At 36.0% G+C, this 26,797-nt stretch overlaps 1 protein-coding gene and 1 pseudogene across 1 annotated transcript in view; both read left to right on the top strand.

Annotated features, from left to right (window-relative positions):
• The window catches only part of XPR1 (xenotropic and polytropic retrovirus receptor 1), a 219,434-nt gene that overhangs the window by 120,831 nt on the left and 71,806 nt on the right, over window positions 1-26,797 (top strand). The window contains exons 3-4 of the mRNA XM_003785653.3: window positions 3,410-3,511; window positions 25,795-26,018. Coding sequence (XP_003785701.1) covers window positions 3,410-3,511; window positions 25,795-26,018 — 326 coding nt within the window. The remainder of the gene's footprint in view (window positions 1-3,409; window positions 3,512-25,794; window positions 26,019-26,797) is intronic.
• On the top strand, window positions 11,035-11,327 carry LOC111723811 (annotated as a pseudogene).

Here is a 26,797-nt window from a genome sequence, read left to right as displayed (position 1 = left end):
TAAAGTCTCCATCTTTTTTAATGGCTGAATAGTATTCCATGGTATACATATACCACAGCTTGTTAATCCATTCCTGGGTTGGTGGGCATTTAGGCTGTTTTCCACATTTTGGCAATTGTAAATTGAGCTGCAATCAACAGTCTAGTGCAAGTGTCCCTATGATAAAAGGATTTTTTTTCCTTCTGGGTAGATGCCCAGTAATGGGATTGCAGGATCAAATGGGTGGTCTAGCTTGAGTTCTTTGAGGGTTCTCCATCATACTTCCTTCCAAAAAGGTTGTATTAGTTTGCAGTCCCACCAGCAGTGTAAAACTGTTCCTTTCTCTCCATATCCATGCTAGCAACTGCTTTTGAGATTTTGTGATGTGGGCCATTCTCACTGAGGTTAGATGGTATCTCAGGGTAGTTTTGATTTGTATTTCTCTAGCAATTAGGGACTATGAGCATTTTTTCATATGTTAGCCATTCATCTGTCTTCTTTAGAGAAGGTTCTCTTCACTTTTCTTGCCATTGATAATATGGGTTTTGGGCTTTTTCATGTGGATCAATTTGAGTTCTCTATAGATCCTAGTTATCAAGCTTTTGTCTGATTAAAAATATGCAAATATCCTTTCCCATTGTGTAGGTTGTCTATTTGCTTTGGTTGTTGTCTCCTTAGCTGTACAGAAGCTTTTCAGTTTAATTAAGTCCCATTTGTTTATTTTTGTTGTTGCAATTGCCAGGGAACTCTTCCTCATAAAGGTTTTCCCCAGGCCAATATCTTCCAGTGTTTTTCCTATGCTTTCTTTGAGGATTTTTATCATTTAAATCCTTAAATTTAAGTCCTTTATCCATCTTGAATCAGTGTTTGTGAGTGGAGAAAGGTGTGGGTCCAGTTTTAGTCTTTTACATGTGGATATCCAGTTCTCCCAGCACCATTTATTGAATTGGGAGTTTTTCTCCAGTGTATGTTCTTGTTTTGTTTATCAAAGATTAGCTGGCTATGAGATGTTAGTTTCATTTTCTGGTTTTCTATTTGATTCCAAATGCCTATGTCTCTATTTTTGTGCCAGTACCATGCTATCTTGACCACTATGGCCTTGTAGTACAGCCTAAAATCTGGTATGCTGGTGCTCCCAGCTTTGTTTTTATTACTAAAAACTGCCTTAGCTATCCGGGTTTTTTTCTGGTTCCATACAAAACAAAGAATCATTTCTCCAAGTCTTGAAAGTAGGATGCTGGTATTTTAATAGGGGTGGCATTGAATTGGTAGATTGCTTTGGGAAGTATAGATATTTTAACAATGTTAATTCTTCCCAGCCATGAGCATGGTAAGTTCTTCCATTTATTAATATCCTCTGCTATTTCCTTTCTTAGGATTTCATAATTTTCTTTATAGAGGTCCTTTACTTCTTTTGTTGGGTATATTCCTAGGTGTCTCATTTTCTTTGAAGCTATAGTAAAGAGAGTTATGTCCTTAATTAACCTCTGATCTTGGCTGTTATTGGCGTATACAATCTCCATTGACTTGTGGACCTTGATTTTATATCCTGAGACATTACTGTATTTTTTGATGACTTCCAGGAGTCTTGTGGTTGAGTCTTGGGGGTTCTCTAAATATAAGATCGTATCGTCAGCAAAGAGGGAGAGTTTACCTCCTCTGCTTGTTTTTAAATTCTTGGTAATATTTTATGTAGTTGGTGTTGAATATGCAACTGCTTTGTAAACATTAATACGTGTTAAAATTATTTTAAGAATAGAAGCTATATTTATATCACTTTGTTGAACAACTTTATTTCTATCACTTTATGTTAATGAAAGTTGTCTGTTAATGGAGAGAAGCAAAGTAAATATGACCAAGCCTATGTTTTGCTTTGGGTTTTCTTTAGTAATAGATAATAAAATAAAAATGGAAAAAAGGTAATTAAGTAGAATCAACTATTACTCTTATTTTAAATCAGCTATATCTAGACACAGTATCTGTTACCATGGAGCTTCCTTAACTCAAGGTCCTCTTTATAAAAAAAAAAAAAAGCTGTGACCTGCTTTATGCTTTGAAAAAGTAATTCTCAGTGGCCTTGGGCAGCTGTAGCCTTTATTGTACCTACATTGCTGAGCTTACATGATGAATTTAAAGTGGCATCCATTTTTACTGCAAAATCAATAGAATATCCTGCATTATCTGTTCAGGTCCAAAGAGTATGAAATAGAGAAGTAGGTTGTATAAATTAAACTTTTATGTGGTGTTAATTTTTTTACATCTGTGTTTAAATTAAATGAATAAGTTCCAGATGTTCTTTAGGACTTTAAGCTTTTGTTTTTCTTTAAAATATCTCTAGTACTATAGATTTGTGTGTACTGCATATTACTGAGGGAAATACCATTTCCTTTATTCCTAGACAAGTGGATTATTTAAGAGGTTTTGGGACTGCACTAGTCCCAAGATTTGGGTCACTTTGGATACAGTAAGGAACCTGTACTTTTCCTACACATTTTAAGCTAAGATACCCCAGAGATCTAGAAATTGGATAGTTCTACATTATGATTAGCATCCAGAGAGTCTAGTCAGATATCACTTGGGCTAGAAACTTACCCTTTTAGGCTTGGAGTTAATGAGGCTATATGTATCTGTACTTAACGGAATGCAGTAGATTGATGTGCTATGTGACACAATTCACAAAATGGATCCAGCTAGTGGAAGCATATATTGATCGGCCCACAAAGTGTTTTTTAAATATCTAGATTTATGGCTTCTTTTGAAAAATTGGAAAATTTGACAGACTGGGCCACATATCACCAAATAGCAGCAACTAGGTGTACATATGCTTTCCAGTTTGCCAGAATCTATACCCGTTCTTATCCTGAAGATGTCAGTTGTCATTTATCTCTACACTTGTACTGTCATCCAGTTGCTCAACTCACTTATCTTACTACCCAGCTCCTGAAGGTTAAGAACATCTAATTTATACTCATCTTCACACATCTTTCTCTGTCTGGTGAAGCTCAAGTAAAAATGAGTAGATAGTAATTTAACATAGAAGAAAATCAGTTTATTTTTTGTAGAAACATAGATTCATGTTTTCATACTTTTGCTCTTATATTTTTTCCTTCCTGAAACGCAGCTTAAGTCCTAATAGTTTGATTCTTCCTTGATCACATCTGAGTTTCTTCTAAAGTCTTAGAATATTTATTTTCTTCAACATTATGAATTTATTACAGTAGAACTTCACAGAGTCTCATTCAAATAAAGAAGAGGTGTGTTCCTGTGAAGAAACTTTGACTGGTAGTTTTTTCTCAATTTAGTTCATAATTCATTTTTTTTCCAAAGAAAAACACATAGAAGACTAAGAAAGTAATAACTTTTTTATTTCTTAGCTTGCCCAATTGGCCTTAAGACATAAAATTTAAATATTGTTTGCTTTGCCTTTCAGTTACGGATGAGGACACAGTAAAGAGGTATTTTGCCAAGTTTGAAGAAAAATTTTTCCAAACCTGTGAAAAGGAACTTGCCAAAATCAACACATTTTATTCAGGTGAGTAATCGCAAGAGACAAGTTTCTGCTGCTAGGGAAAGAAAAATTCTGTCATGTAGTTTAAACTTCTGATTAACACTTTAAAATTGAGATTCATGTTTCCTTGCATATAAAGGATGATTTCTTTAGTTGGGCTAAGAGCACATCTGGTCCCTCAGTGTTTGAGCTTTGTGTGATTGTTGCTTGTTTTATTACAACAAAAAGTGTTTGAGTGCCTCATTGTGAAGTAGTATCCCAATGGAGCTTCATGATGGACCCAAAGCTTTAAAGAGTCAGAAACTTGGTTTTATACAATTCTAGCTTGTCAGTTATGTCAGTTTTTGCCTTTTGGTTGCCTATAATATTCATATATGTCTGTCTAAAGCAGTGGTCTCCAGCATGGCAGCATGCTACCGGAATGTGAGAAGAAAATACTAGAACTTCTGTTTAAGTCTGACTTTTTAAAATTTTGTTTCATATATACATATATGAATATAGGATATAGTATACATAATGTATATAAATGAAACAATGTAATGTCTTTATAATGAAAACTTTTGGAAACCTTGCTCTAGAACACTGCCTTAGACATTAAGATCCTGTGAAACCTGGTTGATTAATGAGATAGTTACATGAGCACAAAATCAGAACAAAGTGAGTTAGGTTCAGAAAGGCATTTCATCCAGACTCTGGAAGCCTTACACATAGTCCCTATTACACTGCTGAGTTTACGACCTGATAACTGGAATACCTATTGGATATGATATATCTATTCCTTGAGTAGTAATGGATAACCAAAAAATTTAGTTTATACTTTTATGTAATATCAAAAATATAAAAGTGCTCTCTATATTATTCCTTTTCATATTTAATATACAAATTACATTCCTGCTATTAATACATTGTTATTAGAGATGTTAATTTTCTTTTATTTCAGTCATGATTGTTGAGAATATACTTTCATCTCTTGGCACAGACTTTGGAAATACTATAGTCTTATAACTAATATAATCATAAACCTAATACTAATGTGGGTCAGTCTGAGGATGAATAGCTTCATGACTTTACTAGGTTTTTTTTTCTTTGAGAGAATGATTTTTTTTCTTGCTTATCCACAACTTCTGGAAACATCTTACTCATCTGTCCTTTCTTGGCAGCTCTTTCCAATAGAAAGACTGATCATTCTCTGTTATGACATAGTGAGAGATAAGAAATGGAAAGAGGTAAAAAGAGTCTGTAAAAAGGAGCTATCAGAAGACAAGAAGCTGAGTCCAGCATTTCCTTAGCTACTGTTGTTCTTCCACATTAGTATTTGTATGTATTCCTGTAAAAAATGAATCTCTTAAGCATCCAGTATTTTGTAGAGCATTTTATTCTCTTCCTCGGGTTTGTTTGCATCTCCTGACCTCCTGGTTATTCATTGAGAACTCCTGGCTCCCAGTCTAAATGTCCACCTTCACTTTTTGTATCACCCTGGATGATTTCATTGTCCTTGTGGATACTCATTTTTAATTACACTGTACTTTTGGCCACATATACCCATGGCCATATGCACTACCCGGAATTGCTCTCCTCTAAAATACTAAACCCTAATAATATGAAGGTCTGTGACTGTATCTCCCAGCCTTTAAACTTTCTACTCTCTTACTTCTGTTTTTGCATCTCATAAACCTCAGGTTTCTCGAATCTCTCATTTTATTCCAGTAGATCATGCCCTCCCAGAATTGCTTACTTTTCCATCAGTCATTTTAACCATTTTGTACCCTGTGCTTTTAATCCCTTTACCCTCATTGCCCTACATTTTGACTACCTGTTAAAAGTTGACCATTCCATCCTTTACTTTCTTTATACTTACTCCTAGGGCCACTTAAAACAACAGTGGAAAAAATTGGAACCATTATAAATTCGTTATACCCTTACTATGTCCTCAAAGTTGCCTGTGGATTCTAATCAGTGTCCTTTTTCACTCTAAAGTGCTTTTCTAACCCTTATACCATTCTCCTGGATTCTAACCTCACCATCTTCTCTGTTATGTTCATTGTATTCCCTACTTTATAAATAAAAATAAAGGTCCTCAACTTCTGTTGTCATATAATACCATGCAGATGTATGTCACCCCTACTGCAAATACCTATAAACTTTTTTTTTTTTCTCCAGTTTTGGCCAGGGTCAGGCTTGAACCTCCCACCCCCGTATATGGAGCTGGCGCCCCCTATTCCTTAAGCCACAGGCACCCTGCCCCCCCCCCCCGATAGACTTTCTTGTCCTTATTTATTTTCTTCCTTGTTTATTTTTCTTTCTTGAAGAGATACTCCATGGCAAATCTGTATAACTACTGACTGAATTTCAACTCTTCAAGACCTTGCTCTATTTCCTCTAAGAATTATTGAATAAAATATATTTAACTTCCCATTTTACTGGTTCGGTCTCCTTAGTAAGTTATTACCTTCAAACTAAAAATAAACAAGCAAGCAAGCAAATTTCTTAACTCTGGATCCTTCCCCTCATCTTTCATTAAAGGTGAGACTCCTTCCCAGACAAAGGAAAAAGTTTGTGCAAAGACAAGAGCCATGAAAGAAAACGGCATATATACATATCTTTTTCACCAGGGTACAGGACCTAGAAGGCAAAACCAAAATAGAAATATTATTTGAAACCCCATGCCAACAGGTACATTTTCTGCAAGAGAAAAATGTACAGAAGGGAATGTAAGGTTCTAAGGATAAAGATAATTCCCACAATTAGGGATAGAAGGTAGAGGAACTAGCAATATAGGCAGAGGAGAGGGCAACTATATAGATTGAAGAGGAGATTAAAGTGGAGGCCATTGGCAGTGAGATGAGTGTTTAGATTGAGAAAAGCCTATTGAATAGGATATAAGATTATAAATGAAAAATATAGAAATATATGTCAAGTTTATTAGCATTTTTCTTTTATTCTGACTTTTTTGAAAAAAGTTAGTCTGTAAGATCACAACTTTAAATGTATTATTTATATCATAATGAGCAGATTATTTGCATCAGACATTTTTCATTTACAAAGAAAAATATCTCCTCGTAGTAGTAGATACTTTTTATACTTGGAATTATAGTGAAAAAATATATCCACATTATGGTCCAGTACACATATACAGATATGCATGTTTTTATGTATGTTTTTTGCATTTATGCATGTGAACACACAATATATTTAAGTAATTTAACATGTTTTCCATGATACTATACTTATCCTTAGAACTTATAATACAGGGTCACCACTCATAGGGAAAATGGGAATTTGTAGCTCATGTACCTTTATTTATAAAATATTCATTACACAGTTTTACAAAATATTTATAAAATGTTCTCTGCATGTTGGCTACCTCTTTGTAACATTGTGTAATGAATATTTTGTAAATAAAGGTACATTGAGCTACAAATTCCCATTTTCCCCATGTATGGCAACTTTGTGAGCAACCTTTGGGATACCCTGTATATTCTGTGCTGTATAGTTTTCTACTTCTGTTTGATTTTTTAAAATGCTTATTATGATGCCCCAAATTGGTTCCATGACCTCATATTGGTTGTAACCCTCAGTTTGAAAAACAATATTTTGGAAACTAGGTTAGTTCTCAAAAATAATTTTAGGCTAGCTGGTATTAAAAATTTGGGTGCTATAATTGAATAACTTTCTTTTTCTTTGTGCATTGGGAGGGCTATTGAGGCATATCTCCTGATGTCATCACAGAGTAGGTACACACTCTTAAGTCTCCATACTTACTTTTTGCCAGGTCAGGAAATGATGAGTAATATGAATACATGATTGACAGAAATAGAATTTGGCACTTATCCTAGACAGTATCATTTTTTCCTCTTTATTTAGCTACCTTCTCCATGATAGATTGTCTTGTAGATGGCAATCCTCAGACACTAGGATGCATGAAAAACTATAAATGACACAGAGGTGAGTTCAGCTTAATCACCCACCTCAACTCACTTAAATCTTATAAAATCAGGTAAAAATGGTCAGTTTTAAAGTGAGGTATATTTTTAACTGAAACCTTGAAATACCTGAAACAAATTACTATAATTGTTATTGTGTCCATTTTTAATCACACCAAAAAAGCCAAACAAACAAAACATAGAATGAATGCCACTGAAATTTGGATATTTTTCATGCCAATTCTATTACTTACCAATTACATTTTGAATTGTTTTTTGAAGTCTTTACTTTGTAACTTTTCTAGACTTCCATGCACTTGCCTGTAAAACAAGCAAATGGATTCCCAGCTCCCTCAGGTTCCATAGAACTATTCAACATTCAGAATATTGGAGTCAGAAGGTGTTTTTAAAATTCAGAAAACCTGATTTAAGTTATTTTATTGCTATGTATTATGAGAGATAAGAAATGGACATTTATTTAGATTTATACATAAAATCTTATTTGAAGATCATGAGAGGGAAGGGAATTTTTAAAAGGAGGGGTCTTTTGTGGTAGAAGCATTGCTGCTCCCTAACCTGAAAGTCTTCTAGGTCTCTATCACTAGAAATGGTATCAATCTTAAAGACTATATAGTATTAGAAACCTTTTCTGTGGTTTCTTTCACCTTTTCTTTTCAGTACTGTCCTTTTCCATTGAGCAGCTGACCTAGCTGATGGCTTCATGTTACATCTTTCTCATTTCCCAGTTTGCCCTTTCTCTTCATTCAAAATTCTTTGCTTCTGAACATTGTTTGTTATGTGCCTACATTAAAAAATTCTCAGAATAAATGTGTTGCTTTTAATGTTCCACTAAACAGTCAAGTCCTTTTAGTGGTTGGATGTTTTGAGCGCTTTTCCTTTGTTTCTAAATAATTTTGGTGTTTTTTTTTTTTTTTTTTTTTGAGACGGAGCCTCAAGCTATCCCCCTGGGTAGAGTGCCATGGCATCACGCTCACAGCAACCTCCAACTCCTGGGCTCAAGCGAGTCTCCTGCCTCAGCCTCCCAAGAAGCTGGGACTACAGGCGCCGCCACAACGCCTGGCCATTTTTTGGTTGCAGCCATCATTGTTGTTTGGCAGGCCCGGGCTGGGAATTCGAACCCGCCACCTTAGGTGTATGTGGCTGGCGCCTTAGCCACTTGAGCCACAGGCACCGAGCCATAATTTTGGTTTTTTTATGGCTGCTCCTAATTTTTTGGCTTTAGTTTTTCCATAAATTCACAGCAGTGTTAATGTGCTTTTCCTTTCTTTATTAGGAAGGGAGGAAGGAGGGAGGGAGAAAGGGTGGGAGGAACTTACATTGGAGTTTTATTAGTAGGAAAATTATGATACTAGAAACACTTATTTCTTAGCTGTAAAATATTTTCTATCTTGTATAAATGCAAGACCAATTAGATAATAGAACTATTTCTATTATATGGGTTTTTCTGTTATTCCTATAATTGTATGTTACATTGTCTTCCTTTATGTTTGTTCTTCTTTGTTATTGATTATGTTGTTTTATACAAAAAGCATTTGGGGCACAACATATTGTTATGCCACTAAGTTTGTGTAATGAAACAAAAAATGTCTTTCCCTGAAATGTTAAATGTTCATCTTGTATGTGATATATCTACTATTTACATATCTAAACTATGACTTAATGACTGGATTTGCTCTTTACCTATGTGTATGTTAAAATGCAGATGAAGCATGTATTTAATTAATTAAGATGATCATAGGTCTGTAATATTATTTGAAATTTTCATGTCTTAGCCTTTCTTCCTGCATCATGATTCTCTTGTGTTCATTGCAGTAGAATCAGTTATTTAAGAAAATTAAAGGAATGAGGAATATAGTAAGGGAAGTAAAATTAAAGAAGCCAGTCTCACTTGCTTTCTTGTTAACATGTCTGATGAAAATTAAAATCACAATAACAATAATGTTATTTCCAATAAACCTTTTTTTTTTTTTGAGACAAAGTCTTGCTTTGTCACCCTAGCTAGAGTGCAGTGGTGTCATCATAGCTCACTGCAACCTCAAACTCCTGGGTTTAAGCGGTCCTCCTGTCTAAGCCTCTCAAGTAGCTCGGATGATCAGCAAGTGCCACTACGTCCAGCTAATTTTTCTATTTTTTTGTAGAGATGGAGTCTTACTCTTACTGGCCTCGAACTCCTGAGCTCAAGCAGTCCTCACCATCAGCCTCCTGGAGTGCTAGGATTACAGGCATGAGCCACCATGCCCAGCCAACCATAAACTTTTCTTTCTTTAGTTTGTTAAATAAAAGATGATTAATAGGCAATAAAAGATGATTATTAGGCTTCTATGAAAAACAAGCTATGTGAAACTAACTATTTTTTTCTCCTTTCCCCCCTCCTTCTCTTTATCCCTTCTCCCTTACCTCCTTTTCTCCTTCCTTCTTACCCTCCTTCTCTTTCTCTCTCTTTCTCTCTCATTCTTGCTCTCACTCTCTCCCCCTCACCTTTATTTCTCCTTTTGTTTCTTTCTAAGACTAAAAGGCATGATAAGGAATATGCATGGTCATGAGCAACACAGTTTCCAAATCTTTCACATCTTCACAAATTGTGTGTTGTGATTCAGTAAGTCAGGAAATTAAATTCAGTCATGCGTTGCTTAACTATGGGAATGTGTTCTGCAAAATATGTTGTTAGACAATTTAGTCATTGTGTGAACATTATAGAATGTACTTAGACAAACATGATAAGTACAGATGGTACAGTGTACTACACACCTATGCTGTATGGTATAGCCTATTGCCCTAGTCTATAAAATTGTATGGCATGTTGTTATGCTGAATACCATAGGCATTTACAGCACATTGGTAAGTATTTGCATATCTAAACGTAGAAAAGACGTAGTAAACATGTGATTTATCAATCTCATAGACCCACCATCATATACGCTGTCAGTCATTGACCAAATATCATTTATAGTGCATGACTATAGCTGGGTCATCAAGACATTTTAAAAAATATGAATAAAATATAGTAAAATAGAAAATATCACAGTGTTATTTGGTAGTTACACCTATTGTGTTTATTTACTAATTGTAATTTTTTTTAAAGTTTATATGCATTGTGATTTTAGTTTTGCAAAGTACTGTGAAAACTTACATGAAGAAGCATTGGCTTTACTTGCAGGGAAAGAGAAGGATTAAAGAAGGGCCTCTAGAAGAAGTGAAATTTAAGTTGGGCCTTGGAAAATTCATAGGCATTTGCCAAATATTCTTGGAGGAGTGTGTCTAGGGATGGTCACAGGGGGAATTGGAATGTTGTGTTCTAGAAAAAGAAAAATGTCTAACCAGACACATAGTGGCGTTAAAGTACATTTCATACTTGGATGTGAGGACAATAATAGTCTACTGAGGCTGGAGTTGCAAGATAGTAAGGAGTGAGTTGGTGATTAGAGAGAAAAGTGGAAGAATAGGATGTTTTATTCACACACAGATTTCAGTATTTGAGGTATATAATTTCAAGGGGTAAGAATTCCATATAAAACTTACTTGTAGGCCTGGGGTTCAGCCTCTAAAGGCACCTGCCAGTGGAGTCAGTCATACACTGTCATTTCCTGCTCCTTGACACCTCCACAAATTTCTAGGGACTTTTGCCGACCTGCCAGTATGTCTTTGGCTAAGTTCGAGAAAGCTGCCAAGGAGATTAAGCACCTCACAACCAAGCCAGCGGATAAAAAGATGCTGTTCATAGCCACTACAAACAAGTGACTTTGGGCGATGTGAATACAGAACCACCTGGAATGTTGGACTTCAAAGGCAAGGCCAAGTGGGATGCCTGGAATGAACTGAAAGGGACTATCAAGGAAGATGCCTTGAATGCTTACATCAATAAAGTAGAAGAGCTAAAGAAAAAATAGGGAATATAAGAGACTAGATTTGCTTGCCAGCTATGCATTAACCTAAACTGATAAGATACCTTTTTTTTAAATACTATAGATCAGTGGTTCTCAACCTGTGGGTCACGACCAATGAAAATACATCCAGCATATCAGATATTTACATTATGATTCATAACAGTAGCAAAATTACTGTTATGAAGTAGCAACAAAAATAATTTTATGGTTGGGGGTCTCCACAAGGAACTGTGTTAAAGGGTCTTGGCATTAGGAAGGTTGAGAACTACTGCTGTAGATGATGTGAAATAGTGAAAATAACTAGTTAACCCAGTTCCTCAAAGCCGTTTAGGCTATAGATCCAACGCATTAGGGGCTAAAACAATTACTGACCTTCTCCAAATAGTTTTTATCTGGAATCAATTAAAAGTAAATTTGTTATTTAAAAAAAAATTACATGTAACATAAAAAGATTAACTATCTTGAATTATCTATGACAGATCAACATTCGTATAAACTAACTTTGTATTTTGAATAATACCAAGGTCCATAAATCAAGTTAGCAAAATGGTAACATTTAAAGATAAATAATAAAAATATTCCAGGATACTGTTTTATAAAGAATGATTCTTCATTTGTATAACAAGATAATAGCTTTGCTATTCTGAAGATACAGTTTTGAAATAACTTTTTCTAAAAGTAAGAAGAAGATAAATTTGGTGAAAACAAAGATCTTGATAGCTCTTACTTTAGTTCTTTTAGGTACACATAGGTGCTTTGAAAATTCTTGAGTGGTCATTGGAAATTTTTATCAAGTATTTTACGTGAGGCCTAGGGCATTAGCATATGTTATTAAAATAATAATCCTTTAATATTCATAGTTACTTGATTTACTGGCATGAATAGAAATTCTTGCTTCTCCATTCTTGTGATGCTTTACTAAAATGAATATGTTCCACTTCCATCCAGGTTAATACAAAAGATGTGAAGTCTCTGTCTTTTTTAGTGCCTAAATAGTATTCCATGGTATACATATGCCACAGCTTGTTAATGCATTCTGGGTTTCGTTTTCTAGGGTTTTGTAGTTTTCTTTATAGAGGTCCTTCACCTTTTTTGTGAAGTATATTCCTAGGTATTTCATTTCCTTTGAAGCTACTAAGAAGGGAATTGTGTCCTTGATTAGCTTTTCATCTTGGCTGATACTGGCATATACAAAGGCTACTGACTTGTGGACATTGATTTTATATCCTGAGACATTACTGTGTTTTTTTTTTTTTATTACTTCCAGGAGTCTTGTGGTAGAGTCTTAGAGGTTCTCTAAGTATAAGGTCATATTGTTAGCAAAGAGGGAGAGTTTCACTTCATCTGCCCCCATGTATGCCCTTTATTTCCTTCTCTTGCCTGATTGTATTGGCTAGAACTTCCAGCACTATGCTGAATAGTAGTGGTGATAGAGGATAACCTTGTCTGGTTCCATTTCTGAGTGTAAAAGCTTTTGCTTTTAATTCATTCAGTATAATATTAGGTGTGGGTTTGTTGTAGATGGCTTTGATTAGTTTGAGAAATGTGCCACTGATGCCTATATTCTTCAGAGTTCTGATATGAAAAGGATGTTAAATTTTATCAAATGCTTTTTTTGCATCTATTGAGAGGATCATATGGTCTTTGTTTTTGCTTCTGTTGATATTTTTATCATTCTCAGACTAACAATAATGTTGATACAAGTTACCAAAACCTCTGGAATACAGCAAAAGCAGTCCTGAGAGGAAAATTTATTGAGCTAGATGCCTACCATCAAAAAACAGAAAGTGAGCACATCAACTCACTCACATGCCATCTTATGGAATTGGAAAAAGAAGAACAGTCTAACCCTAGACTAAACCCTATCCATATGTTTATGGATTTGTGTATGTTAAACCAGTCTTGTATCCTTGGGATGAAACCTACTTGATCATGATGTATGACTTTTTTAATGATAACTATAATTGATTGCCTAGGATTTTATTGAGAATTTTTGCATCTATATTTGTTAGTGAAATTGATCTATAATTTTCCTTTTTAGTTAGATCTTTTCCTGGTTTTGGTATTGGGGTAATGTTTGCTTCACAGAACATGTTGAGGAAGATTCCTTCTGCCTCAAATTTTTGGAATAATTTCTGCTTTGTGGGTATAAGCTCTTCTTTGAAGGTTTGATAGAATTCTGGTTTGAAGCCATCTTAACCAGGGCATTTTTTGTTGGGAAATTTTTTATTGTTTCTTTTATCTCAGTTCTTGAAATTGGTCTGTTCAGGAGATCTGTTTCTTCTTGATTAAGTCTAGGGAGAGGTTACGATTCCAAGTATTAATATATTTCCTACTTTGTCAAATTTCTGGGTGTAGAGTTTCTTGTAGTATTCAGAGATGATCTCTTGTATCTCTGTGGCATCTGTTGTTATTTCCCCTTTATCATTCCTGATTGAGCTTACTAAAGATTTTACTTTTCTGTTTCTAGTTATTCTGGCCAAAGGTTTATCTATTTTATACTTTTTCAAAAACAAACTTTTTGTTTCGTTAATTTTCTGAGTGATTTTTTTTTGTTTTCAATTTCATTAATCTCTGATTTAATTTTGGTTATTTCTTTTCTTCTGCTGGGTTTAGGGGTTTGGTCTAGGATTAGACTGTTCTTCTTTTTCCAATTCCGTAAGATGGTGTGTGAGTGAGTTGATGTGCTCACTTTCTGTTTTTTGATGGTAGGCATCTAGCTCAATAAATTTTCCTCTCAGGACTGCTTTTGCTATATTCCAGAGGTTTTGGTAACTTGTATCTGCATTATTGTTATGTCTGAGAAAATTAGTAAATTCCTCTTTTATCTATTCGTGAACCTAACTATCATTCAGCATAAGGTTGTTTAGTTTCCAAAACTTTGTGTAGGTATGAACATTTTTATTGGAGTTGAGCTTTACCATTATAGCCTTGTGGTCTGAGAATGTGACATGGTATAATTTCTATTCATTTAATTTTGCTGAAGTTTGATTTGTATCCTAGGATATGATCTATTTGGGAGTGTATGCCATGAGCTGATGAGAAAAAAGTATATTCTTTTGCTTTGGGATAGTGTGTTCTGTAGATGTCTATTAATCCCATTTGTTCTAGGGTCATGTTTAAGTCCTTTGTATCCTTATTTAGTTTCTGTTTAGAGGATATGTCCAGTTCTGTCAGAGGGGTATTGAAGTCCCGGACTATTAAGGTGTTAGGGGATATCATATTGCTTCTGGGAGCATTTAAGTTAGGTGCATAAATGTTTAAAATTGGATGTCTTCTTGTTGTATTATTCCTTTGACTAGTCTGAAGTGCCCATCTTTGTCTTTCTTAACTAATGTTGCTTTGAATCTGCTTGTGTCTGAGAATAAGATCACAAACCCCTCCTTTCTTCTGATTTCCATTTGCTGAATCACTGTTTTCTATCCCTTAACCCTGAGTCTTGATTTGTCCTTCAGGGCTAGGTGTGTCTCCTGAAGACAGCATATGGATGACTTATTATTATTTTTTTATCCAATCCTCTTCAGTGGGGAATCCAATTCATTGACATTTACTGAGAATATTGATGAGTGTGGAGGAATTCTATTCATCTTTTTATGAGATAGTTTGTTGTGTAGATTTATCCTTTGTGCCATTGTGGAAGCTAAGCTCTGGCCCTTAGTTTCTAGGTGTTTACTTTGGTGGTGATCCATTGTGATGTTCAGTATTGAGAATAGGTCTAAGTATTTCCTACAGAGCTGGTCTTGTGACAAATTTCCTCAGTGCTTGTATATCAGCAAAAGATTTGATTTCTCCATCAATTTTGTAGCTAGGTTTAGCGGGATAAAGGATTCTGGGCTGAAAATTATTTTGTTTAAGGATGTTGAAGGTGGATGACCATGCTCTTCTGGCTTGGAAAGTTTCAGTTGAAAAGTCGCTGTCATCCTAATGGCTCTGCCCTTTTAGATCAATTTGCACTTATTCCTAGCTGCTTGCAGAATTTTCTCCTTCATCTTGACTTTGGACAGGTTCATTACAATGTGTCTTGGAGAGGCTCTATTAGAGTTGAGGTGACTTGGGTTTGATACTTATCTGAAAGAGTGTGTCAGGATCTTTAGTAAAACTTGGCAAGTGTTCACATTATGGTAACTTCCAGGATTCCTGTTATCCTATGTTTGAATGTGTCATGGTGTCTTGTAGTTCTTTAAGCTCTTGCTCTGCTTTCTCTCTCCTTTTTTCTGACTCTGTTACTTCCTGTGTTAACTCAAAAACTTTATCCTCTAACTCTGATGTTTTCTTCTCTGTGGTCTAATCTGTTTTTGATACTTTATATCACTTTTTTACATTCCCTGATCATCTCCTTCATTTCTTTAAGCTCATCCATATCTTTTATATATTCTACATATCTCTCATCTGACTTTTAGTTCTGTCTTTCTGTTTTCTCATCCATTCCTTTTATTGTCTTAATCATCCATATTTTAACTCCCTTTCTGTCAGATCCATTAATTATTTATATGATGAGTCTTCTGTAAAAGCTGCCTCATGGTCAGGAGTTGCTCTATTTTGGTTTTTCATGGTGCCTGAATTTTTCTGTTAGTTTTTCCTCATGTGTGCTTTCTTCTTGTTCACTTCTTTATGTACCTTTTTACTTCTCAGTTTCTTCTTTCTTCTAATTACCTTATCTCAGAGTTTATGTGATGAAGAGACCTCTTGGTCTGAGGCCAAAATGGGGAGAAAGGTAAGGAGCAGGCAGAGAGAAACAGGGGGGAAAGAAAGAGTCAAAAAGAAAGAAAGAATACAAGAAAAGAAAAATGAAGAAAAAAGGAAAGGAGGAATAACAGAAGAAGAAAGAGGAAACAAAAACTTGGAGAACAGGTGAGAAGGAGCTCAGGAAGAAAGGCTGAGAGTAAAGGAAGAAATGGTATTGATCAGGATGGTGCTAAGGTCGCACTTGTAACTCAAGGGTTTTGAGAGGGCTGGACGGGGAGGTTTCCTTGAAATCAGGCAGTCCTTACCAGATTGAGCATAGCCAGGCCTCTGCCAAAACTAGGAAGGGAAGGAACAGAGCAAAAATAAAAAACACTAAGGAAAAATTAAGTAAGAATGAAAATGAAATAGAAAAAATTCTGCAGAATGGTCTTGCCAATACTGTCTTCCTAGGGCCAGAGGTAGAAAGGTGTCTTAGCCCCCTTAAGCTTGATCACTGCTATGGCCTAACAGCTGTGTCCCCCTCTCAGCAAAAATAAATAAATAAATAAAATAATATTAAGATAAGAATGGATAAAGAAATTAAAAATACCATTGTATCTAATAAAGGAGAAAGGAAAGAATGAAAGGAGAAGGACAAGAGAAAGGGAGAGGATATCTTAGCTGTTGCAGAGGCGATTATTGTGGGAGAGATAGAAAGGTAAAAGAGTCTTTGTCCAGAGAGAGAATGTACTGGAGTTAAATATGGAGAGAGAATAAATGAGGCTAAAATACTGTAACCAAAAAAGACAGGAGCTCTTGCTCTTGAGGAAAGTAAAAATAGAGGTTAAGAAAAGAACCAACCATATAAATAAACAAGAAACAGAACACATTGACACAAAATATCAAAAAGCTCTAAATAACCCTAAATAAGCAACCTCAGTAACAAATAAACAAAAGAACAACACCAAAAAAAGGAGAAAGTACTAACAAGAAGAAAAAAAGATAAAATAAAAACTAATTTTGTATATATATACACACGTACTTGTGTATGTGTGTGTGTGTGTGTGTGTGTGTGTATGGTGGGAGGGTCTGACTTTAGTAGGAATATATTTGTATTGCAGTATATTGCTGGGACATCAAGTTGCCCTGTAGTTTTAGGGGATGGAGAACACTGCAAATAACCTCTCTCTAGAACTCAGGCATAGACCAGATCTCCAATTTAATTGTCCACAGTGATCACCTCGTTATTTTCTCAGCATTCAGGTTTCGCAGGGTTGGGAACTCAGATCTCTCCTGAATCCTTCAGAGGCAGGTTTCTCCATACCCCCAGACAACAGTTCTCATGGGGTGTTGGAGTCCCTGAGCCTATCACCCCTGGAATTCCTAGCCCTTGGAACTAAAATGGCTATGTTCCTATAGGGGGCCTGACCTCACAACCTTCTCAGAACCTTGGCAAAATGGCTGACCCCTTGTTGCCAGGACCTCACCAGAAGGGCTGTCTCTACTATCACCAAACAGGTAGCAAGAATGCTCCAGCCAGCCCTCAAATCTGGCTGCTATATACTGTTGGGGTTTGCCCACTTTTCCAGGCAGTCAACACACTTTCCCTGAGAACCGAAAACTGCAAAAGGCTTCCTCAAGTCCCAACACACAGCTTCCGGCAGCAGCTCCCACCAGCGACCCGCACACGACTTGCCTAGCATGTCAGATCTCCACCCTGCTGCTCCAGTTCACGTACAGCAACCAGCACCCCACCACCTCGCAGTGTACCCCGAGCCACAGCTGCAGGCAAAATCTCCTGTCCAAATGCTGCTACCTGACTAACTCTGGTTTCTCAGTTGCTCTCAGAGAGTTGGGCCTGATGGTCTTTCTGATTCACCATCTTGCTCTGCCCCGGTAATCTGGCTCTTGAAAACAGAGGTCTCATTGCAAAATAGATTTGGACACTAGGTGACAAAAGCAATATTTCTCATTTTTTCTCAAAGTTATGCCCCTTTTGATAGGAAAGTCTCATACCATAGCTGTAGTAATATTGAATATTATTTTTTGCAAACTATATATGCTTTATAGTCTCCTACCCAGGTATTTTCATGTAAGTACTGTGTCCTTAAGGAAGAGAATCACAATTTAAAGAAAGCAGCAAAATATACCCCAAATTTTTATTTCTTCTTCATTTCTGTATAGGAATATAGATTTTTAGAACTTTTACCTATTCATTTATTCAGCATACATGGATTGAGCCTACAGTATGCAAGCTCTTTATGGTACAAACATGGAGATTATGGTCCATACAAAATGTATATGAGAATGTTATTTATATAGTTTTAAAAAAACTAGAAATAATCCAGAAATCTAACTGATGAATATTTAAACAAAATCTGGTATACTCACACAATGAAATGCTATTCAGCGATAAAAGGAAAAAAGTATATCGTACTTATGCTACAAAAAACTCAAAATCATTATTCTAAGTTTAAAGAAGCCAGGCAGACACAAAAAACTACATATTATATGATTTCTTTATCAGTGCACAGAAGGCAAATCTATAGAGACAGAAAGCAGATGAGTGGTTGCTGGAAGTAAGGACTGACAGCCAATGACCATGATGGACATATGTGGGTGACAAAAATGTTCTCAGTTTGGATCGTGGTGATGATTACACAACAGTAATAATCTACTAAAAACTAGTGAATTGTATGTATATAGTGGGTAAATTCTTTGGTATGTGAATTACACCTCTAAAAGCCACTAAAAATAAATTTTCATTATAAAAACCAAAAAGATTATATAACCATTGCCTTCAGAGTTAGCAGTTACTGAAGTAAACATACTATATAAACAAGGAATTACATATAGTGTACTATGCACATGTACTCCATAGGGTCCCATAAGAGCCCTGAGAAGGGAGATTCAAATTGTGACTAAGAGAGTTGTTAGATAAGAAAGACTGTATTGAAGGCAACATTTGAGATTAGCCTTGAAAAATGAATAAGGAGTTTGCCAGATGGAGAAGTGTTTACTTCTTAACATATTGCTGCTACACAGGAAGTAATAGGTCCTCTTTGTTTTCACTTGTTGAACTTCTCACATTTTTAGTATGCATTCAGTGAGAAATGGTAATGTATTGACATCTCTAAGGACACTAAGCAGTTAGCAAATTCAAATATTAGTCCTTTAACAATATTACATATGCTCTTCAGGTTTTTGGCGCTTACAAGTTACCTGAGGTTTTTAATCAGCAAAATTAATCTATAGTTGACCTTAGATAAATCCTCACATTCTTTCATTTTATGTATGCCTGCATATTGTATGTAGTATTTCTTCAAATAGCTACTAAGTGGATATGACATAAATACCTAAGTACATCATTAACCAAGAAGTTCTATACTGTTTTTGATTGTGGGGACAACCAGATTTCCACTAGAGATGATTTATTTGTATAAAAAGAACCCTAAGATTGCTTTTTCTCTTTGACTTCAGTATAGGATTTAAAAACATGTGAATTGTTCTGTTTCTTACAATAGGGAAGACTAGAAAGAAATCCTGACAACTTCTCCCTTCAAAATATTATAATGCTGCATAAAATGTACAGAATTATCAGGTAAATAATAAAAATATATGTCTAGTATGATTAAAGACATAAAAGAGAGTACCAAAATCATAAGCAAAGAAAAAGAAAATTAAGATTGATAACTGTATTCTTAAAAGGGCCAATTAGAACTTTTTAAAAAATTAAATCAAGCTGTGTACATTAATACAATCCAATTAGAACTTTTTAAAATGAACATGTAATCATTGACATTATAATAATCTCTCAATAGAACAATCTATAGATTAGGCAGAACTTAAGAGAAAATTTATAAATGAGAAGATGGAGCTGAAGAATTTTCATTGAATGCAACACAAAGTAGTAAGGAAAGGAAAATATGAGAGATGTAAGAGACAAATTAAGGTCAAGAGGTTGTAGTTGATATGTAATATCTGTAACTGCCTTTTTCCACTACCCGTTCCATATTTTCTTTACTCTCAGCCAGAACCCCAACTGCCTATGTTTTTTTTTTCTGTGTGAGATGACCCAGATTTTAATTCCTGAAGAGTCTGAATCCTCAATAGTTCTTTTTTTGATTGCTATAGTTAACCATTATCATAATGTTATTGGTCATGGAAGTAACAGGAGATGTTTCAGAAGGTCTCCTGGGTTCCAGACACAGTCCCCTTTGCACCTGTTTTGTTTTAGCAACTCACTTTTCCCTTGGTAATAAGGATCAATCACTATAACTGGTAAACTCCTAAGTGGCCAGATGGCTATCTCATCTTCCATCTCAGTGGAACTATTATTGTATTCCTCTAATACCGTGGTTCTCAGTCTTCCTAATGCTGCAATGTGTTTTCATTATTACAAAGGGGTCGTGACTTACAGGTTGAGAACCAGTGCTCTAATAGAAGCATTAGCCCCTTGAGAACTAACCAGCAGATAGAGCTGAAGTTGTAGGTTAGGAAGCAAAAATTATGTGAGTGGATTATTAGGTATAGTTTGATAGGAGCCATTCCTACTTCCACCCCTAGATTCCTGTGTATTTTTATTATGGTGGAGACAGCATCATATATGTCTCATTATGTATGATAGAACCCCATCCTTTTATAGAGTTTTGCCCTCCACCTTATCTTTAGTAACTTTTTTATTAGATCATCTATTTCTGGGTATGTGGTAAAAGACCATTTACTCCATGAGTATGAACCCATTGCTTTTCTGCCTTTGTGAAATTAGTTCCTGATCAGGAACAAGCCTATGTGGAATACCATAATAGTAGATGAGCCATTCAAGGAGATGGTGGTGCTAGCAGAAACATTAAGGACAGAAGAGGCACATCTATATCAAGAATGCATTTGAGCCAGGCTTTGTAGTATACCTGTAGTCCCAGTTACTTGGAAGACTGAGGCAGGAGGATCCCTTGAGCCCAAAAGTTTGAGGTTACAATCAGCTGTGATTGCATTCCAGCCTGGGCAATGGAGTGAATTCCCATCTCTCTCTCTCTCTCTCTCTTTTTTTTTTTTTTTAATGCATTCATTCTGAAGAAGACAAATTTCTGCTCTCTGCATAATAAAAGCCATATAATATAGTCAACCTGCTGCTAGCCCCTATCTGGCGGGGCAGTCTCAGTGGGGAATGGTGCCATATCTGGGGCTCAATGCTGGTCTCTGCCTGGTGAGTAGCTGCCTTATCACGTTATAGCTCTTATATGTACCAGACTCTAGAAGCTATATTGATTTGCTCTGGTGAAGAAACTATATCCAGAATAACACCTGTCATTAGAGAGACCACCTGGTTAAATTTATATTAATTCACATTCTCCAGGATTCATCTAGCTTCTGCACAGAGTAAGCAGATGGATTAAATGAGTGTGATAGGTATCACCATCCCTGTGTCTTTCAAGTCTCTGATTGTAGCACTAACTTCTGTGGTTCTCTCTTGATAGGGAGAAGTTCCAGAAAGTTTCACTTAGCCCTTTCTCTCTTAATGTTGCTTACCTCATATATCAGAATCAGTGTGGAGATTTCCACCAGTGGCCCAGTATGTCTGTTTCAATTGTACATTCTGGAACTGTGTAATTAATTATAGGATAAGTCTATGGCCTAGCCAGGTCTGCTGTGAGTCTAACTGTGACTAATATTCCATCTCTCACCTGAACATCATAAATCTGTTTGCTAAACCACAGTAGTTTGGAGTCTCTAGAAATTTGCATCGGTTCAGAGCTGTGGCACCTCCCATAATTCTACAGTGGCCTCCAAGATCCCTTCCTCTTGGTGTATACGCACCTTCTTCCACTTACTCAAACAGTAACCTAGGTCCTGCTGTGAGAGATTTTGCTAATGTAATTATTGTCCCAAATCAGTTGAATAAGAAAAAGAAATTATCCCAGGCAAGCCCAACCTAACCAGGGATGCCCTTAAAAGAGACTGAGCCAAGTTCACCTAACTGGCTATAAGATGCAAATGTAAGCATACATTCTTTCATTCTTTTTTTTTTTTTTCTTTTTTGGAGACAGAGTCACCCTGGCTGGAGTGCAGTGGCATTATCATAGCTCACTACAACCTCAAACTTCTGGGTTCAAGCGATCTTCCCGAGTAGCTGGGACTACAGGCATGGCCACCAAGCCCAGCTAATTTTTCTGTTATAGAGACAGCATCTTGCTCTTGCTGGCCTTGGCTCCTGGGCTCAAGCATTTCTTCTACCTCAGCCTCCCAAGTGTTAGGATTACAGCCATGTGCCACTGTACCCAGCCTGAGCATGCATTTTAAACTTAACTTTTAGTGAATGGAAGTGTTTGATGTAGAAGTACCCTTATAATCTAAATTTGAGAATATGTTATAACAACATGTTTCTGCATTGGTACCTATAAGGACCAGTTCACTTATCCAGCTATAAAAGGCATACATAAGCTTGTGTTCTTAAAGATGCCATCATAGACTGCTTTTAGGGAAAAAAATAAAAGGGACTGAGCTCATCCTATAGAAAAGATTCAAAGCATGTGATGGACTCAATGAAGCAAAGTTTCTCCATTACTGACTTTCAAGATAGAGGGATTCTAAAAGTAGTCTCTAGGACAATGTTTTCAACCTTTTTAATCTCATGGCACACTTGAACCTATACTTAAACTTCTGCAGCACACTTAAATTATGTTGATCCAAAAAAACATAAAAAGGCTCAGTGCCTGTAGCATGGTGGTTATGGCGCCAGCGATGTACACCAAGGATGGTGGGTTCAAACCCAGCCCAGGCCAGCTAAACAACTGCAACAATAACAAAAAAATAGCTGGGCGTTGTGGCAGGCGCCTGAGTCCCAGCTACTTAGGAGGCTGAGGCAAGATAATTGCTTAAGCCCAGGAGTTTGAGGTTGCTGTGTGCTGTGATGCCACCAAGGGCAACACAGTGAGACTGTCTCAAAAAAAATAAAATAAAAAATAAAAAAAGAAATATACTTACTGTGCTTTGTACTTCTTTCAAAAATAATTTAATTAATGATCTTTAAAGATATTCGCAGCACATGTAAGATCCTTTCATAGCACCCCAGTATGTCGTGGTACACTGGTTGAAAATCACTGCTCTAGGAGCTAAAAGCAAAACCCAGATGACAGCCAGCTAGATAATGGGGACCGCATTCTTACAACTACAGAGAACTAAATTTCTACCCCAGCAAAGTGAGTTTGAAAGAGGAATCCAAGCTCCAGATGAGAAAGCAGCCCAGCTGACCACTTGAGTTTAGCTTTATCAGAGCCTGACAGAGAAACTAGCCACGTCATACTTGGACTTCTAACCTACAAAACTATGAGTTAAAAAATAAGATTTGTTTAATTCACTAAGTTTATGATAATTTGTTATATGGCAATACACGACTAATACCCATGTCTAGTAATCCTTGAAAAGTCTGGATATTTCCTTTCCCTCAGTGCACAGTCACTAGTATTAATAATTATCACTAGACCCTCTGAGGAATGGCTGGAGGAAGATGTGTACTATGGCAATGCTGCAGGAACCACTGAAAAGGGAGCTTGGCTACTGCTTCCATCAGAGGTCTCTGGATGTATCAACTAGCTTAGGTCTGGAAACTAGGTGAGAGGTTGTGACTCGGTCATGATGACTAAATCAAGTGTCTGGCCACCAGACCTGGAGGTTTTTTAATTACATCAACCAAGCAATGTTCTAGTAGCTTGCCCTTTTATTTTATTCTAAGGAAAACCATGATCAACTAATACAGCCAAAGTCTCTGTGGGCTAGAACATTCTCATTACTGATTTTCCCTGTTACCATTTAAAGTAAATGCACCCAACTTGTTTCAGTGGTTAAGTGCTGCCATCTGGCCCTTCTGTTCCAGGATCCTTTTATCTCTGCTGAAGTCAGGGAACCTATCTACAGTCACATACCAAAAGAGGAGGTCAGGAACTAACCTCATGGAGCAGGGTTTCTGCACATCTGGTTAAATGGAACAACAAACATGTGAAAACATCAGTGAAGTCAGTCCCTGACCCCTACCCTCATTGGTATAGATAGATATCTCTTTCAAGGCCATTCCTGGCTTACAATGGAGAATAAATATAGAGCTTTTAAAGGATGCATGTGCTCTCCTTACTAATTATTTCACCTAAGTGAAGGGAATATTTTCTGAGCTCCTGGGGTGGGGGGTGCGGTTGGTATTAGAGATGGAGAGGAGTAAGCGTGGTCTCTAGGAGCTAACGCAGGCCCTTCATAGTTAGGGGCATTTATTTGGAAAGAAATAGGATTTCAGTTGTGAACACAACTTTAGGTCATGAGACATTCAATAAAAAAATAAATAGATTATAAAAAAGTTAACAGGAGGAAGGTCATGTAAATGATTAAGGACAGAGATGAATCTTTGTAAGCATCCTATAGAAGTAATTTCTCTTAAGAGAAAGAGAACAATGAATCATCATGAATCAATGCCAGTACAAAATACTTAACTAAAGGTTAGATGAAGACAAGATAATAGAGCAGTATACAAAGCAAGGAAAGGGGAATAGTGAGAAAGAATGAGTTGTAAATAATAGTTGGTTATTATTGTCATCATTATTGAGTGCTAACTACCTTGGTATTTTCTATTCTTCATTTCATTTAATCACAACCACTTTATGAGGGAGTTGTCATTATCTCCATTTCACCTATGTAAGGCTTAGAAGAGTTTAACAAAAAACCTGACTAAAATCATACACCTAGTTAATGAGGCAGGGATTTGCACCTCCATTTGCCTGGTTTTAGTGAACTAAATTATATCCTGGGAAGACAAGTTATAGAGTATTACTTTTAATTGTACATACAACACAAATACATAGATATCCAGTTACACCTAGTGTTTTTAACAAATAATTTGCCAATCTTAATCCCTTCTTACAATACCTGTCTTGCAGAATGAGGTATAGTGGTAAATGCAGCAGATTTTCTGAACTAAACTGTGTAACTGGAAGAGTTTCTTAATAGCTTTGTAATAATTGAGATATTCACATACCATGTAACATTCACCCTTTTAAGTATGTAATTCAGTGGTTTTTAGTATGTTTACAAGATCGTACAACCATCATCACTAATTCGAGAACATTTTCATCATCCCAGCAGGATACCCCATACCCCACTCCCTGTTCCTCTTAGTGGTTGCCATGAGCAACCACTAAGCTACTTTCTTCTCTGGATTTCCCTTTTTGGGATATTTCATATAGAGTCAGCCAGTATGGGGTATTTTGTGTCTGATTTCTTCCAGTTAACATGTGTCATCAAGGTCCACCCATGTCATAACATGAACATTTGAGTGGTTTCCACTTTTTGGCTCTTCTGAATACAAGTTTATATATGTAAACAACTTTTTGTATGAACATATGTTTTCAGTTCACTTAGGTCTATACCTAGAGAGGTTGGTACCTCTCTAAGAGTGTAGAATTGCTGAATTGTATAGTTACTGTATGTTTAACCTCTTGAGAACTGCCACACTGTTTTCCAAATTCCAAAGCATTTGTACTGTTTTACATCTTACTCTTAGTAGCTCTTTACATTTTTATTTCTTAATCTGTAAAAAACAAAGGGTATACTTGAGGTTTACTGGGAGAGAAGTATAGAGTAAAATAAAAGGAGAGGGTTACACCAAAATATTTTTTCCCGTCAGCTCTAAATATTTGCACATAATGTTTTTTCCTCGGTTCTAGAGAAGCAAATTAGAATAATTAGTAAAAATTCATCTATCAGTGGGGACTTTCATAAGCTTTTTTATCTTATAAAAAATGTTTTGGCAATTCTGTTTTATTTCTTACAGAGAAGCTTGCAGAGGCTCAGCGCAGGTTTGCTACACTTCAGAATGAGCTTCAGTCATCGCTGGACGCGCAGAAAGAAAGCACTGGTGTTACCACGCTGCGACAACGCAGAAAGCCGGTCTTCCACTTGTCCCACGAGGAACGTGTCCAACATAGGAACATTAAAGACCTTAAACTGGCCTTCAGCGAGTTCTACCTCAGTCTTATCCTGCTGCAGAACTATCAGGTACTTAGAATTTTATGCAGGAGAATGACACCTTTGAGTAAATGAGACATTCCAATAAATCAAATTACTGTAAGCTAATCCAAAAAGGAAAACCTTTAGTATGTCATTATTCTTGAAGTTTCTATTGTGACTTCAGATGTCTTCATTGGCTAAAAACCTTGTATCAGGTTAGCGAGACTTCTATTTTTGAATATTAGTTTTCTAAAATCTTTTGTATAATATTTAGGGGTAGCTCTTGGCTCAAGGACTCTTTGTTTCCTTATTTTTAGAGGTATCTCTTGTAGTGGTGAGTAAAAATAAGAAATAATGTGAGAGCTTTTATATTCCTCCTAACCAGTACCAACATTTCCCTAAGAGCAGCTGAACAGCTAATTTTCCTACAACTGACACTCCTAAAACAAAAGAACCTGACTTTTTAATTTACCAATAAGAGAATCCTTTCTACAGGCTACAGTAAAACTGTATTAAGAAAAAGTCCTGAGAAAGAAAAGAAATTAGGTCACAGCAAATGTGTGTAGAGACTGAAAATCTAGGCTATTATGATAGATCAGTATTTAAAACCCAATCTGAAAAAGTTGAACTTCCATGTACACTTAATTAAGGAAATGTAGGTCATTTATTCCTTTGTAATTTTTTGTAAGTTTGTTTGTATAGTTAAATCTGTAAAGAATTTGATTAAAGATCAGATTATTTCTAAAATAATAAATACTTAAATAAGTAAAAACATCTCTCTAATAGTTAAAGAGACTTTATGCCCTGTTTTTGTTTTTTTTTTTTTT

The sequence above is a fragment of the Otolemur garnettii genome, unplaced genomic scaffold (assembly GCF_000181295.1).
Source record: "Otolemur garnettii isolate 467f Iridium unplaced genomic scaffold, OtoGar3 scaffold00016, whole genome shotgun sequence".
Classification (NCBI taxonomy): Eukaryota; Metazoa; Chordata; class Mammalia; order Primates; family Galagidae; genus Otolemur; species Otolemur garnettii.
Note: the sequence above shows the minus strand (reverse complement) of the source record. Positions and strands in the feature narration are given on the sequence as shown.